We start from the raw sequence: 17,933 nt of genomic DNA on the forward strand, positions 1-17,933 counted from the left end.
TTAAGTGCGCATGTTCTGCTTCAGCAGCCCAGGGTTCGCTGGTTCGGATCCGGGGTGCGGACATGGCACTGCTTGGAAAGCCATGCTGTGGTAGGCATCCCACATATAAAGTAGAGGACGATGGGCATGGATGTTAGCTCAGGGCCAGTCTTCCTCAGCAAAAAGAGGAGGATTGGCAGTAGTTAGCTCAGGGCTAATCTTCCTCAAAAAAAAAAAAAAAAGAAAATATTCCAATTGACTTAAAAATTCCTAATAAATATCAAAAATTATGAAAGTGTTTTGGTGAATTGTGTGGATTGACAATTAAGAAAACATTGGTGACCTAGAAAGAAATGGTTTCTCTAGGGATGAAAGCCAGATCGCAAGGTGGAAAGAGAGGTGGATGCAGCAAATGCAGGCTGCTCTATAAGAGACATGAGATGGCAGCTTTCTTGTGTGGCCGAGTGCCGGAAAGGTTCCTTATGATGAGAAGAGTTAGCTTCCTTCTCCCTCTTTTTTTAAGTAAGAGAAGGGGCCTAATGAATAGTCTATATTAAAAGGTCGTGATGAAAGAGTCACTGAACACATATACTACATAACATACAGGATATGGTGTATTTATGAAAGAAACCAAATCACTTTGGCAGAATAGATCACTCACAAAGACATGAAAAATTTTTTTCTTAAATTGGTTATTTTGGTTGATCTACAGCTGCCTATGGTGGGAAACCGGCCTTCTGCTCAATTAAACAATACTGGCAGTAGTTCACTAAGGTTTTTAATCACTGAAAGAGGGCAAATAAGTAGGGAAGAGGAAAAATACTGGTTGAGGACCAAGCAATAACGATCTAGAAGAAGGCACAGTGAGAGACCTAAGAAGAAACAAAGAGAAAAGACGGCTTAGAAATGCACCAAAAGCGGTACTGAGGTCTTAAAATTATTGGCCAAAGAAATGCAGCAACAGTATTTAGATATAAATGATACTACAGGGATTACCGTCCTTACAGTTTATGCTTTCTCTCCAGGGCACCTTACTCCAGTCTCTATAATTGTGATGTTGTGAAAAAAAAAAAATTCTTCTCTGGGCCTAGGTACTTAAAATTCTACAACTCAATGCCACCCTCGCCTTTATATGCTTTAAAATTCATTTTCTTTGGTTATGTCTACAGAAATAAAATAAACATGCTACTACAGATACGGTTCAAGTAACTTATCAAATTTTCAACAGTCACACGGTTTATCAGATTCTACTAAAAGAAGACTTATGTCAACTTTACCCCAATTCATAAAACGACAAATGGTACTGCTGTGAGGAGAAGAATTTCCCAGAGTACTGGTTTGGGGGCAGGTGGGTGCGTGGCAGCGGCATGCGGAAGAATCACCTATGGAGATTTGTCAAAAGAGGCATGCCAGAGCCCCACCTCTGGAAAAATAGTTTTAAACATACGACTTCCCTTTTCCATAATTTTAAGTTCCAGATTCTGAACATAACTAATCTTTCTAGGCGGATTTTCAGTCTCACACTACTTCATGGCCACTATTTTCACCCATAATGGCCTTCAAGGATATGGCAGGTATGGGAGAAGTTTAGGAATGTGGAGTAACCAATGGAAATTAAATTCAAGAGTATCTTTATATTTTTCTTTTCTAAATGAGAAACAAAAAAACCATTTTGGCCAAGAGTTCCATCTACATATGTTCTGGCTACTTTCTATTCAAGTTTTACCGTGTCATGAATATATTTCTTAACTGTCCTATAAATCAGAATTATGTTTTAGAACTAATGAAAGTATCTTTTTAGATTTAAGCATCTATGGTACATTTCTCTTCCAAACTTAGCTTTAAAAATGGCAGTACTGGAACATTCTGCTGCTGCTCCCTTTTTATCACCACAATTTCAAAAATGCACTGGCACATTAATTATGAGGAACAAAGTTTTCATTATAAAAATTATTTCTATTATTGAATATCTGGTAGTTCAGAGAAAAAGGAAATTTCCATCTGTAGTCTATACTTCTATGTTTTTAGAGTCAAAAGTGAATGTGATGCACACTAAGATACAAAGCTTGCATCTTTGCTCCTTTCTAATTATCAAGAGAAAGCACAGGATGGAGGATAAGAAGAGACTGGGAAAGTGAGGAGACACAAAGATGAGCCCCACCAGCATTGTATACTCCAAAGAGAAACAAACTTTAAGGTCCAAGAAACAATCGCCCGCTGTCTGGGAGATGCTCAGGCATCAAACAATAAAGAACAGTCAACAGAGGCAAGAGGCCGAGCACGCCACTGCGACTCCCACTCTCTAATCCCCGCCAGAGCGCTGCAGAAAGGCCAGCTGTTGCCACCTCGCGTAGGGAGTCAGCAGAGCAAATGAACCGCAGGAGAAAAAAGCTGTGGATATTGGAAAATTCTCATTTACCAGCCTCTTTAAGCTATACTGTTTTTAACATTAAGGACATCAAACTATATCATTAAAACAAGCCTCTACAACAGTAGCCCAAGTAAAAGAGTTTACCACCGTTTTCACATTTCACTGGCAAGTGAGATGCAAATATGAAGTATTCAGTTTTGACTAAAGCACATCTTCTATTCATATAAACTACAAGAAATACAAAGAAATATACTTCTTTTTTTTGCTATAAAACATTTCAATACTCACAGACTAGCTCAACAAAAAACCTCAACTTAGATCAAAAGCCATTATGCTCAATTAAAGACTCTGTACCTGTTATGGCTGGACCTTAAGTCTCTAAGCATGAAAACACCACACTGAAAAGCTGGGTCTGAATTCTGGGCAACTGAGATCCTATTTAACTAGGGTGGAATTTGACAGAGGGTATATCGAAACGTGTCCACAAGTCATATAAAGAAAATCACCTTCCTTCAATCTGTTATAGTGTCTTTGTTTACACTGTAGTGTTCTCTTACCCAGATGTTCTAATTCTATCAAAGTTTTCATATCGTTTGAAAGTTTAAATTACAAAGCTTTTCACGGTGTAGGAAGTACACGGGATGATCATGATCGTAATCATGACTAAAATGTATGTCTTTCTGACTCACTCTGTAAAAGACACTGTTAACTACGGACGCTTCCAAATATAAAGGACTGTTTTATGTAATTATATTTTCCAACAGCTTGAGGTTTTTTTCCAAATTAGTTCGGCACAGTAGTTACAAGACCTGAGCTCAAATCTTGGCTTTACCATTTGTTACCTACATGTTTCTAAGCCTTCATTTCTTTCTCTATAAAACAAGAAAAATGACTGTACCTATGAGAATGCACGTCAAGCACAAAACCTAATACCTGGCACATGAAAAGTATTCAAATATTAATTCACATTCATAAACAGTCTCAAGTTCTGATACAAAAATGATATTGTAAAATAAGGAGGAAAAGACCCCAGAGATCTTAAAAAGAGTGTTCTAAATGAGTGATTTAATTCCTGGGTATCAATGATTCTTTGATTATATACACAGAGAATGAAAAGCGTAACTCGGCTTTGGTGAACAAGAGTTAAAAGAGAAACCTAAGCTCTAAATCCCAAGCAATTGATATAAAGGCCCGAAAACTCATGATAACTTAGTTAAGAGTTGATACAATGTTCATAGGGCAAACAGTGAAAGAATTTCATGCTGTGCTGAGGGAACTCAGCAACACTACCAGCAGTCATTTCCAGAGCCCCGATACTTAGTTTCAGGGCTGAGATGGAGAACAAACGCCAATAAAATTCTGTAAGATGTTAGCACGACTACTTGGTTTTATATGATGACAATCATAAAATAGGTTTTATAAATCATAAAACAGATCATAAGAGACAGAAAAACTTTGAATTAAGCTATAATATACCAATCTTCCCCTCCTCAAAGAAAGCATTTTAAAATTACAGTCTGTTTCAATAAACAGATTGGATATATTATTAAAAATTATGCTGGGAATCCAAATAGATTTTATCTAAGTTAACACTGTATTTAAATATCTACAAAAACCTTTTGAAATAAAATTCACTACAAAATCAAAAGAAATTCATCAAGGTCATAGTGGGGCATGTTTAAACATCCGACAGCCTAAGTGTGAGTAGACTCTGCAAACAAGGGACTAAGGGGGAAAGATGATGCATGTATCTCATTAAATTGTCCATGAGGTAACTCAGTCTTTTGACATCTTCAGAGATGTTTTCAAATTATTTTCATATGACCCTGATCCATATGTTATAAAAACAAAATTAAACTTTTTTTACTCTTTTTATGTAAAAACGTCAGACCTACAGAAAAGTTGGAAGAGCATATTTTTCCTGAATCATTTACTGTCATTATGTCCCATCAGCCCCAACTATTCCTTTGTGTACTAGCTACAGATATTTTCCTGAATAATCCCAATTTAACTATCAAAGTTTAAAAATTAACATTGATGTATTACTATCACGTAACCCTCAGATCCCATTCAAGTTTTACCAACTGTCGCATTAATGCCCTTTAGAGCAAAAAGATACAGTTCAGGATCACACATTACATTTCATTTTCATGCTCTTTAATCTCCTTCAACCCGGAACAGTTCCTCAGTCTTTCCTTGTCTCTCATGACCTTGATATATTCGAGGATTACAGGCCAGTTACTCTGTAGACTGTGCCTTAATTTGGGTTTGTCTGATGTATCTTTATGATTGGATTTCAGTTATACATCTTCGGTAAGAATATCCTAGAAGTGATGCTGGGTTCTTCTCACTGCATTCTATAAGGTGGCACACAGTTCTGATTTGACAAATACTGACTCTGACTGCTTGATTAATGTAGTTATTGCCAGGCTGCTCCACTGTAAAATTACTTTTTCCCTTTTTAATTATTTTGCGTGGAGCTATTTTATGTGATTATACAAACATCCCACTCCTCATCACTGATTTTATTCATTTATTTATATAATCATCAACTCATGAATTCCTGTTTTATTCAGTGTGTTACAATATGTAACTGTAATTATTTATTTTGATACCCAAATTGTCCTAGTTTTGGTCAGCTGGAGTCTCTTCAAGCTGGCTTCTGTATTTTGTTGACATGTCCCCATCACCCTGCAACACTTCCCTACTTTCTACATCTTAAGATGCCCCAGGTTTACTGTGACCTTTTCCTGCTCCAGCGATGGAATCCCCCATATTTCCAAAGCATCCTGGTTCCTATGTACGACTCCTGTTCTCATGAGCCTCCGAAGATGGCAAGAGGTGGGCTCTTCTTCCACTTCTTTGATCTTCCTAATTCTAGCTTCATGGCTTCATTTCAATAATGAAAATCGTATATCTCCTCTAGAATATGAGAAAACATTGCACTACTTCTTATGTACTCATCTTAAAGGACAATCAGTTGATGAATCTTGAAAGTAAAGTGGTAAAATGATTTAAAATTGGGCAAGTTTAAGACTGGCAAAAATGTGATGCATCAAGCTTTTACCAATCTCTAAAATACTCTATACTATTTTGAATTTTTAGTAAAAATTCTCTTGACTGCCTCTCTTCCTCTAATGTCACTATATTCTAATTGAAGATGCTATACTAGAAACCTGGATTCGTCTAATACAGTAGTAACTGTTACCCTTTGAAAGTTTTCTGGCTGAAAGTATCCACGACCATATTCCCAAGTGTTCGACTAAAGATAAACAGTAAGGAAAAGGTACTCTCAAGACACTTTCTCAGCTAATGGACAGTCATGGCTCAGCTCCTTTAGTGCGACTGATGAAGCTGAATCACTGGCGAAAGACTTGTTTCCGAGGACATTATTTGGTACATTACTATGATCATGATTTTATACGTACAAAAGTAGTAAACCATTTCAAGGGAGTCATGAGTACTTTCTCAGGAAAACCAGCAAGAGAATATAAGACTTGGCTTGACAGAGCACAAATTCATGTAATACATTTTCTTAAATTATAAAATTGGCAGTGGAGAGTGATGGGGTGACACAAAGTCTTTATATAAAACATGAGAAAAGACACATCATTTTTTAATCACTTAAAAATGTAAATGCTGGTAAAATACGCTGAAGTATTTCACTGTCTGATAGCTATGTCCTGAGGGATATAAAAGAAATGTATTTGTCTATGTTGTGACACTGACACACTTCTTCATAACAGCAGTGATTAAGCATAAAATTATGAACCAGGGACTTCCAAATGTTTCCTGAACTAATTCTCCTAACAATCCTGTGAAATAACTATTATAGGAATTGTCTTTTACAAAGAATCTAAGGCTCTGGGAGATACCCTGCCTAAGATAACACAGGTAGTAAATGGCAGTTCACATTTAAACACAGATCTTGTGTAATTCAGCACACACTTAACTGTATTGCCCAAGTGGCATGAAAAAACTAAAAGAAAAGCAACAGAACATGAAAATAAAAGTTAAAATGAGATATGTTTCAAAAAACGATTATTGAAAGAAAGAAAGAAAAGGCACAGAGAAAGGAATGAAGACCTCAGATAACTAGAGGAGAGGAGATGACAGGTGGTGGATGGAGAGCATGCTGCTTAGGCAGGGGGCATAAAATAGGAAAACTCTGCCTGGTTCCTCTCGGATAGTCTAGTGACTATACTGCAGTGATGTAAATTTAGTTTACAAACTATTTTCAAATTTGAAGAACTTCTTTCTACTCAGCATTTGCTTTCTTTTGGATATGAGAAAATGCATAAGACAGAAAATTTCAGTATATATTGAAAGAAAAAGTACATTGCTTCATGAAGCTGAAATAAGGGAAACTTGTAACAACCTAAGCTCAAACAAAAGCACCAACCTCCAGTATTTTTATTTAATACTATTAATCTTTCATCGATTTTCTTGGGTTCTCAAGGATCTAAGGAAATCTTAGTATACAACCCAAACATCTTAAAGCTAAGAACCCACTAGTATTCAAGAAAGAACCAAATATCCCCCCAAACAAAGTGACAAAGTAAGGTCAGGCTAGGCTGGTGGTGGGGAGGGGTGAGGGAAGGAAAGCCATCTGGGCCTGGTGTAGGTGGTAAAGCCTAAGCAGGTTTACCAGGGTGTTCACGCGGCGTGTTGGTAGCCCGGCCCAGGAGTGAGGAGAGCATCCGTGCAGGAGGGCTGTCGCGTACAGGGTGTGGGAGTACAAGCAGGATGAGAGGGTGTCTCCACAAAAGCATGGTACGGTTTCAGGAGAGGAGGGAGTCCTTGTGTGGAAGGTAGGGGATGTGAAGGATGAGAGGGGAGACGCCTGGCACAGTGTCAGAGCATGAGCTCAGTAAAAAGGGCCCAAAAGAAGGACAACCTGGCACGGGACGTCTGAGCCTAGATGAGGTGGAAAGGGTGTCAACACAGGGTAAGGCACTGTGATGGTGACCTGGAGTTGGGTGATAAGAACCTCAGGTGGGTGAAAAGAACGTTGTGCAATGAAGGGGACAGCAACAAATGTGGTCACATATAGGAGGACTGATCAAAATAAGTAAACATATTTGGGAAACTTGGAGCCAGATTTCTCATTGTCACAAACAGGAGTTACAAATATGGAAAAGGAGAAAACTAGAATGAATCCTGTATTGCTGGATTAAAATGGAAACTATCGGTGTCAACTTATGGTTTTCAATATAGACATATTATATGATTTGGAATATAGATATAAATGTATATATATACCTATCTACACACACACACACACACACATACACAATATTTGTTCTCTAGTTCTTTACACTGAGAGGATCTGGGAACAGTGATATTCCAAAAACAATGAGCATATCTAGTTCTCAACTCTGGCTTTCTTTCTTTTTTTTTTTTTTCAACGATTTTATTTTTCCTTTTTCTTTCAAAGCCCCCCAGTACATAGTTGTGTATTTTTAGTTGTGGGGCCTTCTAGTTGTGGCATGTGGGATGCCACCTTAGTATGGCTTGACGAGCGGTGCCATGTCCGGGCCCAGGATTCGACCCAGTGAAGCCCTGGGCCTCCCGAAGCAGAGCACGTGAACTTAACCACTCAGCCACGGGGCCGGCCCCACAACTCTTGATTTCTAAAAGCCATTCTCCAAAAAAAGGAAGCCGGGTCAGGGAAAGTACAGGATGAGCATGGAACATCTTGTTATATGGAAGGACAACATGAGGACAACAGGTGAAACTTGAATGGGGTCTTAGCATTGGATGCAGTGATGTATCAGCATAAACATCCTGATTTTGATGGCGCGTTAAGGTTGTTAGGAGAAAAATCCCCATTTCTAAGAAGCACACATTAAAGTACTTGGAAGTGATGAGGCTTCAGATCGGCAACTCTCTCTCCAATACTTCAGGCAAAAAAAGTGCTTTGTATATACTTTTTTGTAAGTTTGAGATTAAATGGGTGAACAAAATAAATGGAAAGGGAGAAAGTGAAAAGGAGGAAGAACTACTTACTGAGGTCCTCGGCCAGTTGAACTCGTTTACCAGTAAGGAGCTTAACCTTCTTCTCGCTATCTTCAGCAAAATCTTCCAGTACCTCTTTAACATTTTTCTCCAATCGCCTGACTGTTCAAAGTAAATAAAAGACCTGAGGAGTACCATTTTTATGAATGTACAAGGATAATAAAATTAACAATATATGAGAGTAAGTTCTTATTTTTCTCATGTGAGATCTATTGTTAAATTCAGACTTCTCACCATTATAGGGAGAATTTCGACCTGTTATACAGCACTTTTATCAAAATGAAACGAACACATGTTCTCAGAGAAAGTCATAGTCTCAAGTCCTAACATTTTAATGGAAGTCCAGATTCCCCAAAAAAACTAAGTGATGCTTAAGCATCATTTTCTAACAGAGTTTTTGTGTGATGAAGGGAAACTCCTGGTATGTTTTATCTCCCGTCTTTTTCAATTATGATTGTCATTAATATTTTAAGGGCAAATTAAAATTTTTCAGTTTTTCTAATAAATCTATTTTTAAGAAAGTATATTGGCATTCTTCTATTAAAAATGGATATTACTATTATTTTTGACGTCAAAATTAGAAAGCAGTCCCTCTGTGGCTTACCTTCAGTGTTTGTAAGCTGCTGCCGTAAAGTGTTTGCAGTGATAGCAAGCATGCGCTGTATTCGCCAGAACAGGACAACATCGTTGCATTCCAACTGAAATATTAGGTAATCAAGATTATCAAATGCAAATTTAAAACTGAAAACCATGATTATAAACACATACAACCATAGCTGTCCCCCTTTATCCATGGGGCATACATTCGAAGACCCCTAGTGGATGCCTGAAACCATGGATATTACCAAATCTTATACATGTTTTTTTCTACACATATATACCTATGATAAAACAATCTATAAATGAGGCACAGTAAGAGATTAACAACAATGACTAAAAATAAAATAAAACAATTATAACAATATACTGTAATAAATGTTACCACAGATGTTAGGGACCTCAGCATATAATTTTTTTCATTCCTTATTAAGTCGAGAACTTTCACCTTTTCACTTAAAGCAAGCACTTTCTGACTTTTCTTTAGCATATCTGAATGGCCAGCATCACTACTCTTGCACTGTCGGGCCATTATTGTAAAATAAGGGTTACTTGAACACAAGCACTGCAATACCATGACAGTCAATCTGATACCCAAGACGGCTACTAAGTAACTAACGGATGGGTAGCCTGTGCAGCGTGGCTATGCTGGACAACGGGGATGATTCACGTCCCAGGAGGGATGGTGTGAGATTCCATCTCACTACTCAGAATGGCATGCAATTTAAAACTTATAAATTGTTTACTTCTGGAATTTTCCACTTCATATTTTTGGACTGTAGTTGACTGTGGGTAACTGAAACCAAACCTGGAAAAGCAAAACTGTGAATATGGGGGAACTGATACTCAAGTCAGTACCTATATTCTAAACTTTAATAATAAATACTCATGTTTACTAATGCATATATTCCTATTGCAGATAGAAGCTACTAAATCACTGCTGCACAGGATCCATAAAATTCCACATGATTTGGGTTCTGTCTGCCCCACACCTATATAGCTTTGCTATAATTCCAATGACAAAGCAATTAAACTTGGGAAGTAGAGAATTTCATTACATTATATACAACTAAAATTCACAGCATATACCCTTAAATTGTATTTAGTCTCAACTAACAACCATGTTATTTTAGATATGCCCTTAGGTTAACCTCTTTTCTTTGAGTGTGCACTCAAGCCATTTTTGAAATTCAGCTGTATATGAAAATAAGTTAATAAATTTTTTAAAAGAAGCTTATTTTGTAGAGAGAAATCTTCTCAACAGTTAAATTATGCTACTTTTTACATAGGTGCATTTAAATATAAATTTCTTTTAAGCTGCTAAAAACTCAAAAGCATTTTAGGGGTCTCAAATAAGATCACTGATTAAGAGAGTTCTTTCAGAAGGCTACTTTAAAATGCATTTCTGCTTCTAAGAAAATGCTCAAAATACATCAGTCTGCTGCCACCTAGGGGTTACTCTAACATTAAACTGTGTACAACTGTCCATTCCAAGAACTTTAAACAGTTCTTTTAAAGAATTATGTAAAGCAAGATTTTAGTGATATAAAGAAAGAATTACAGTCTAATACAAGGGAAAAACACAATAAAAATTGTTCTGCAGTATGATTTCCATTATTGCAAATGGATGGTTACGTTATACACACACATACAACTGTATATAGAAACAGTGGAACAGAAATACATAAAAATGTTAACTAAAATTACTTCTAGGCCAGGGTATTATAAATGACCACTTCTTACTGCATATTTTTTACATTTACTTATTGCATTTACTTTCCACAATGGGAATGAAGTATTTTCTAACATGAAAAAGTTAATTCTTAAAAAAATATCACTAAAAACCATTTCTCCTTGTTTTTCGGAAACCTTACCTCAGAATCTACAAAATGCCTTTGGTAGTAGTAAAAGCCTCGTCGACAAAGGTTACAGTGGGTTAGAGCTGTTTTTAAGAAATGTCTTCTATAAACCTGATGCCAAGTATCCTTAATCTAAAATAAAAAAACAAAGATCAAAGAGTTACTGTACTCTCTTCAGGTCGTTTGAACACATTCTGAAAAGTCATACACAAAGTTTATTTATAAAAAAGCTAATTAAAACAAATGGCAATGCTGTTATTCTACCAACTTTTTTTGTCCATTAAAATTTTTTTTCAAGACCAAGATTAGATTTACTACTACTCTGACTCCTTACCAGTTTATGTACTTCAAAATTTGCAGTGTTTTTAACAAGCATCGTTTTTAATATTCAAATAACCATCTTGTAGAGTAGATAGGGTGGGGATTATCCTCCCCCAGATAGAGGTAAGCAGTCCAAAGCAAAAAGAGGTTATGAGCCTTGTCTAGGGACAGAGTTAGGACTAAGAAGCTGGTCTCAGACCACGTCCATCAACCCAACAATATTTCCTTTCTGATTATTAAATTTCATTGTTAACACAGCAATATGACCCCATCACGTTATTACTATATAGTCTGTCAGAGTGTTCAAAGTTCTTTCATACCATTGTCTTTTGTTGAGCATAACAATAATAATGTTATGTAGGTAAAACAAGTATCATCAAAACCATTTGACCGATGAGAAAAGTGGGGCTCAGAAAGATTATGTCAATGACTGACGGTAATATTACCAGCTAACGGAATGGAACTGGACTAGAATTTACATCTCCTGACATCCAGTCCATCCACTATTCTTGTTATAATAAACTTTGCCACCTATTTTACAGCTTCATAAAGTGCACTGAATACAGCACCCCTTAGAAAAATCCTGAGATTTTCTTGCTTACAGGAAGTAATTAAGATATACAGCCAATCCATATCCTAAGATATGGGCAAAGTCCCTCCTACTGTATTAACCAAAGTGTCAACACTTACAGCCACATACAAGTCTAACGCTAGATGTAAAACAGCTTTAACTGCTTTGAGTTGCACCAGTTTTCTTTTCTTGTTCTGATCTCTGGTGGAATTTAAAATAAGTACTCATTTCTCAAGTGCAGAAACATAAGTAGCAGATAACCTTTAAAAGAATTTACGTGTGGCTCTGAAACTTCTTATATGATTGTCTTCCCCACTAGACTGACTTTTCTAAGTGAGTTTCACTTAAGCTAACTTAAGCTAACATTAAAATGAGGTTTTGATCCCTTGTATCCTAAATAGGGAACATAGGCCCAGAAACAAGGGTTTTTTAACAATTTTCCCCAAATAAGCCTCATGAAGGTAAGCAAAGAGTAGTCTAACTGTGATCAGTTTTATCCTCATATTTATTATAAATGAGGAAAATGAGATAGAACCCAAAGGCATTATCCAATTTAATAAAAACTTATTGTTCATATTTTTTCTAAGTCCACTCACACCTGATTAAGGTATATTTGATTAAAAAACATACATATATATAAATGAGTCATATTTTAGCAGAAATTCTATTTTGCAATCTGAACCAGTATGATGTGGTGCAGAGACCTGGGAGGGTTTCATGCCCTTTTGCCAGAACTAACTGCTGACCTTGCCCAGGTACTTCACTTTTCCAAGTCTCAATTCCCCCATTTATAATATTTAAAACAATCCCCTTAAAAAAGCAATACTGAGAAAAAAATTTGTACTCTTTACACAATTAAAATGACTGAGCTTTCAGTGCCAGCCAAGCACACATGATCAAAGTCAAATTAACCACTTAAATATCTAAGTAACACATTAGAAGCAGTTACATTTTACTACAAGAAACAAAGACTAAAGAAGCCAGTTCACGCTTTTCAGCAGTATTATTACCAAGCTCGGATCTACTTCCACTCCTCGGGATTCCAGGTTCTTTCGGACTGTAGTTATCTCATCACTTGCAAGGTAAGCGGGGTGCTCCTCGTTACATTTCAACATCTTCTCCAATTCATTCTTGGTTTCATTGTGAACAAACTTTAAAATGTTTAAAAGAGGATTGTGTTTAGATGGTTCATGATTTGGCACACTTATAAAAACAGAGTCTCAATTTTAATAAAAATTAAATTATGCTATCGTATTACAGGCGCCACAAGCCCAATCATAACAAACAAGAAAGAACACAGTACCCTGGCTTACGAACACAGGGCAACAGGCTTACAAATGTAGAACCACCTGGACTTAGGAGAGGCAAAAAGAAAAAAAAAGGAATTAGCTCTGTGTTATATTTCACTCTTGCTGAAATGTGTTACTGTCGAAGCTACAGCACCTGGCACCTTACTATGTGCTTTCTTTCTTGAGCTTAGGGTGTGGTTTCAGTGTAGGAAAAAGTACCCTGAATACATGGGAAGAGAAATGTTCTGTAAACGCCTCACGCCTAAGAACCAGATGACTGTAAGGATTTGTAGTGGTTCATATGTTTCTTTTCTGATAAATTAAATATAAAATTCAGTTTGATTTTCTGAAAAAGTCTTTTCATTAAAAATCGTGCTTTAGACTGCTGCTGTGAGGTGCCTATGATTCTTAAATTCACTTTCAGTCTCTTTATAAATTGTTCACAATCTCTTCACCAAAGGAGGAAAACATATGCACACTAGTGATAAGTTTGAACATAAGACTCTTATATGGTGTCAAATTAAGTTTATCTTTTCATTATCAATTCTTCTTTCAAAATTGCAGGTACAAGAAACTAGCTTCAAATTCACTGACTACTCTAAACAAGTTACTGTCGTAGCACTTTGCCCCAAACTGTGCCAAGCTACAGAATCTGAGTATTCATACAAGGATAATATTTACACAAAATTAACTGGCTTGTAAATGGAACTGCTACCAATTAATGTTCTCTGAGAACATGACACTTTAGAAGAAATGTATTTAATAAAGAGAAATGTCACTGTTTCCTTAAACATGTGCTATTTGGTCTGAGGTAGGAAGGAATCTCTAACTATGATATATTCCCCAACTCCTCCTGTCCTGATTTCACTTTCGGCTGTCCACACCACACTTGGTCTTCAGGAGAACACTTCTCTCCCATCTATCCTGACCAAGGTCTCCAATCACCTCGCTCAAAGTGAGAACGTTTCAAAGAGATGGGTTTTTCCTAGAAAACTAAGGAAAAAGTAACAACACAAAAGCACAAAGCAGTTTTCAGAGCATGGATTTCTCATCTTCAACAAAGGACAATCTTAAGTTTCTCTTCCTGCTAAATTCAGTCACTCAAAGACAGAAGAATCGTTACACAGCTACCTAAACTTGCAAGGTGAGACCAGGGGATATTCTCAAACTTTTCTAGAATCTGTTTCTCATTGTAACCTGCAGGTATGAGGTCTAGAACAGTGGTTTTCAAGTGGGAGTAGGAAGGTTAGAAAGGTTAGAGGAGAACTCGATTCAGCGAGTCTGATACAAATCTTTGTTTTGAAAGAGAAAACAAAAGATGGATATACAAACGCCTCCCTGAGGGACTCTGACATCCCCTCTCAATACTCCAAATCACGGCTTCTGTTCCACAGTCAGCCTGGTCTTATACGTGCTTCCCTGAAACCCTGGGAGAAGACTCTTCTCTGAAGGGTTTCCATTTTCCTCCTCTAAGCTACAGATCCTTGCACTGACTAAAACTAATTTCTCTGCTTCTCCTAAAGGGACACCCTATGGGTTCAAGTTCCTGAGAAAAATAACTGACAAGCAGGAATCATTTCTCTCCAAGAGTGTTTGGCCAAAGCATATTTACCACTAAGTGCTGAGGCAAGTTCTGCCATCATTGATTGTTCTGGAGACTTCAGGTCTAATTTCACTAAGCCTTGAAGGTCAGATACCATTTTTCTTTGGACTTTATCTGCCTTACACCAGTTCTTTCCAATCAACGTTTCTCCCTGTCTCGAAGGCAGAAGCCTCTGATGGCTCCTCCAGACATTCTTTTCTGACAGACCTCCTCCTCTGAGCCAGCATGTAGAGCAGAGATAACTGGTGCGCCCGGAGCACAGGCGAGGTCCAACCACTAACTCTGACACTGCCTCAGCTCCTCTCCAGTCTCTTAACGACCCATTTCTACACAAAACCGTATCAGAACAAAGAGAAGAGGAAGACTGTCTCTTCGCTATTAAGACAAACGGGGACTCACACCTGACAGAAAGCTCATGAAACAGGAAAGGCGTGAAACTAGGAAAAGATAGGGTGCTGATCACGTAATTTAACTGTATTTAAAATAAAAACAAATACAAATAAAATAAATAAGGAAATAGGAATGACGTATCATTCGGTAATTTTTCATTCTCTTTATCTCCTCTCTTGATATTTCTGTACCTTGGTCTCCTTTCTCTAATTCCACAGATTTGAGGAATGAAGAAAAGAAAGTGGACTGGATGCCACCTCTTCTTCTTATTCGTTACTCCCTTTATTTACATATTTTGATGCTATATTCTATTTATATTCATTTTTATTGAAGGAATGAACATAAGAATGAGACATGGTGTAAGACGGAACGCCGGATGGGAAAAGAAGCCTTAACGATAAGGAAGAATAAAAGGGGTGGAGGCCGGGGAGGAGGACTTGAACGACTTACACGTTTTCTCTCTACTCACACATTTGTAGTTATTTATACTTGCCTTTACCATTTTGTTCTTCTGAAGTGCTCATTAAACGTTTATTAAATGAATGAATTCTACAATTCTACTTCCTGTCTGAATTTTTATACTTGTTTTGTGGACAGAGGTGCAAAAAATGCAAAGGAATCAAATAATCTGAAGAGCCAACTAACAGAAAAATTCAGAGATCATATACTAGAATAAGGTAAAAAAAAAAGTCATTATATCTTTTACTCTAATCACATTCATACGACATTCTCTGAAATCCTTATCATTTTTTCTTCTGTTTGTAACTTTAATCTTCATTTTACCTCAAATAGGGAGCTGAAGTGAACAAAGAAATCAACCACAAAAGGGGCATGTTTCATCTCCCCTGCCTTTTAATAACACAGCTACCTTACTCTTTAAAAAAAACCTTTCTTTTGTAGTTTACTGTTTATTCTTAAGATTGTTTATATTTTAGAAAGGATGATATGAAACAGGTGAAATTATTAAGTAGAGGCATACAAAGGTTATATTTTAATGCTTGAATTATAATGAACAAAATTCTATCATCATAAGACAAGAGATTTGTTTGTTTTTACCTGTTCTTGGGTCCGATTCTTCCAGTATAGCCACCTCTTTTTCCAATCTGGACCTACCATGTTTTCAATTGCATTTTCAGCTAGAAAAATTAAAAAAAAATTTTCTAATTCATCAAGAATTTTAATGCTTACCAAGTACATAAATTATAACTAATAATAGGTTTGCTTTCTTAACTACTTCAAAGTGCTATATCAATAAAATTCAGATGAAATGAAAAACAAATACATGATTGATATGGTACATATATAAGAACACTTTACATCTATTTAGAATCTATGACAAGTACAATTGCGTATAAAGTTTTCATAAGTATGGTAGCAAAGACTAAAATAGTCTGAATTACAGCTTTTTAGAACGAGTACATATAAACTCATGTGTCCAATTTATTTAATGCTTTTAGTAGTTACTAGGTAGTTAACTGAAAAATTCCACAAATCATATTTCAACTATAGTACTAACGACACAGATTTGAAATGTTAATTCGTTTTTTTTTTTAAATGCTCACTGATGTTGACTGACTCCTTTCCCACTGGGAATACTCAAAACTCACTCACTCATGTCCCTACTTACTATCCTTGAGCCGAGCCTGAAGAGCCTCCTCCATAAAATAAATAGCTGCATCCCACTGCTGCTTATCAGAGATGGACCGGTCTTCTAAAGCGTTGTGCTGAATAACTCTCTGAAATAACAAGGAAAGAAAAGCAGCTAATTTGATTTATGTCTTATCATTTTAGTAATTTTATTCAAATTGACAGTTTAGCAAATATCCAAAATAAGAGATGTATCTAAAACAACAGAAAAATAAGTCCCTGCCACCCAAATGCAGGAGGCCCTATTATCTGCCAGCTTACGTGTCAGTTTTCTGTCTAAAAAATAAACAGCGGAGATTTTCTCCTAGCCCAAATTAAATGAGACGACCATCTCTAAGACAGTCCGGGGCGGGGGGGGGGGGGCATATGACACATTTAGCTACATAAAATCCAACATCTAGAACCCCAGTCTTCAGCAGTTAATAATTCAGATCATTTGCACTTCTTTTTTTTGCCATACGACCTACACGTTAGTATTTTCAAAAAAGACAGGAGAAGAAATAATAATAAGCATTATCTCATTGTTAACAGCAATCAAAAATGTATGGAGGGAAGCTTAAAAGGTTTAGATGATCATAAGTAAATGTTAGTTATTTATTATAAGAAAACCGGTCTTCAAATTTTATAATTTTTGAATGGATAAAAATGGCACCATTCTCTCAGAAAGTCAGTCTTAATAAGACATTTAACAAGAATGAATAGGGTTTTCAAATATGAAGACAAACATTTCTTCAAAAAAAATAATAAATTTGACCAGCCAACAGTGAGATTCACATTTTCCTAGAAAACTGCTCAATCTTATCTTTCAACAGAGCCTCTCATCTCTGTCTAAACTGAGCAGGTGCTTAACAAGGTTTGATATGGTGATAAGAATGCTCTGCATAACAAAAGATTTATCAGGTGGTGGAGGTCAGGAGGCAGGCTTTGTAATTAAAGGGGGCCAGTATCCCAGCTTTGTCAAGGACAGGAATAGGACTGCTTAAGAACTAAATAAAATAATGCTTACAAAACACATAGCAGAGTTTCTGGCACCTTGTAGCTACTCAACACATGGTAGTTAGTGTTATGAAGTTAGGAGCCTAACATTTTATGACTCAAACCCACTGAAAACTAACATGTCTAATTCCTTCCATTACCAAAAGGGTACAATGAGAAGCGGCTGTCTACAGTCCAGGCCCATGTAATGCCTAGTGGATGACAATTTGTGAAAGTTGAGAAGCCTATTTACTGTGAAGTTTGACTTTTCCCTGAAATCACAGCCGAGAAAGAACGAACACAGGGTGATTTT

At 36.6% G+C, this 17,933-nt stretch overlaps 1 protein-coding gene across 4 annotated transcripts in view; it reads right to left on the reverse strand.

Annotated features, from left to right (window-relative positions):
- Nucleotides 1-17,933, reverse strand: part of OPA1 (OPA1 mitochondrial dynamin like GTPase) — an 84,253-nt gene that overhangs the window by 17,305 nt on the left and 49,015 nt on the right. For all 4 annotated transcript variants that reach the window (XM_014843406.3, XM_014843403.3, XM_014843405.3 and 1 more), the window contains 6 exons: nt 16,626-16,734; nt 16,055-16,134; nt 12,727-12,867; nt 10,840-10,956; nt 8,973-9,066; nt 8,360-8,470 (listed from right to left, as the gene is read on the reverse strand). In XM_014843406.3, coding sequence (XP_014698892.2) covers nt 8,360-8,470; nt 8,973-9,066; nt 10,840-10,956; nt 12,727-12,867; nt 16,055-16,134; nt 16,626-16,734 — 652 coding nt within the window. The remainder of the gene's footprint in view (nt 1-8,359; nt 8,471-8,972; nt 9,067-10,839; nt 10,957-12,726; nt 12,868-16,054; nt 16,135-16,625; nt 16,735-17,933) is intronic.

This window comes from Equus asinus, chromosome 5, assembly GCF_041296235.1.
Source record: "Equus asinus isolate D_3611 breed Donkey chromosome 5, EquAss-T2T_v2, whole genome shotgun sequence".
NCBI lineage: Eukaryota > Metazoa > Chordata > Mammalia > Perissodactyla > Equidae > Equus > Equus asinus.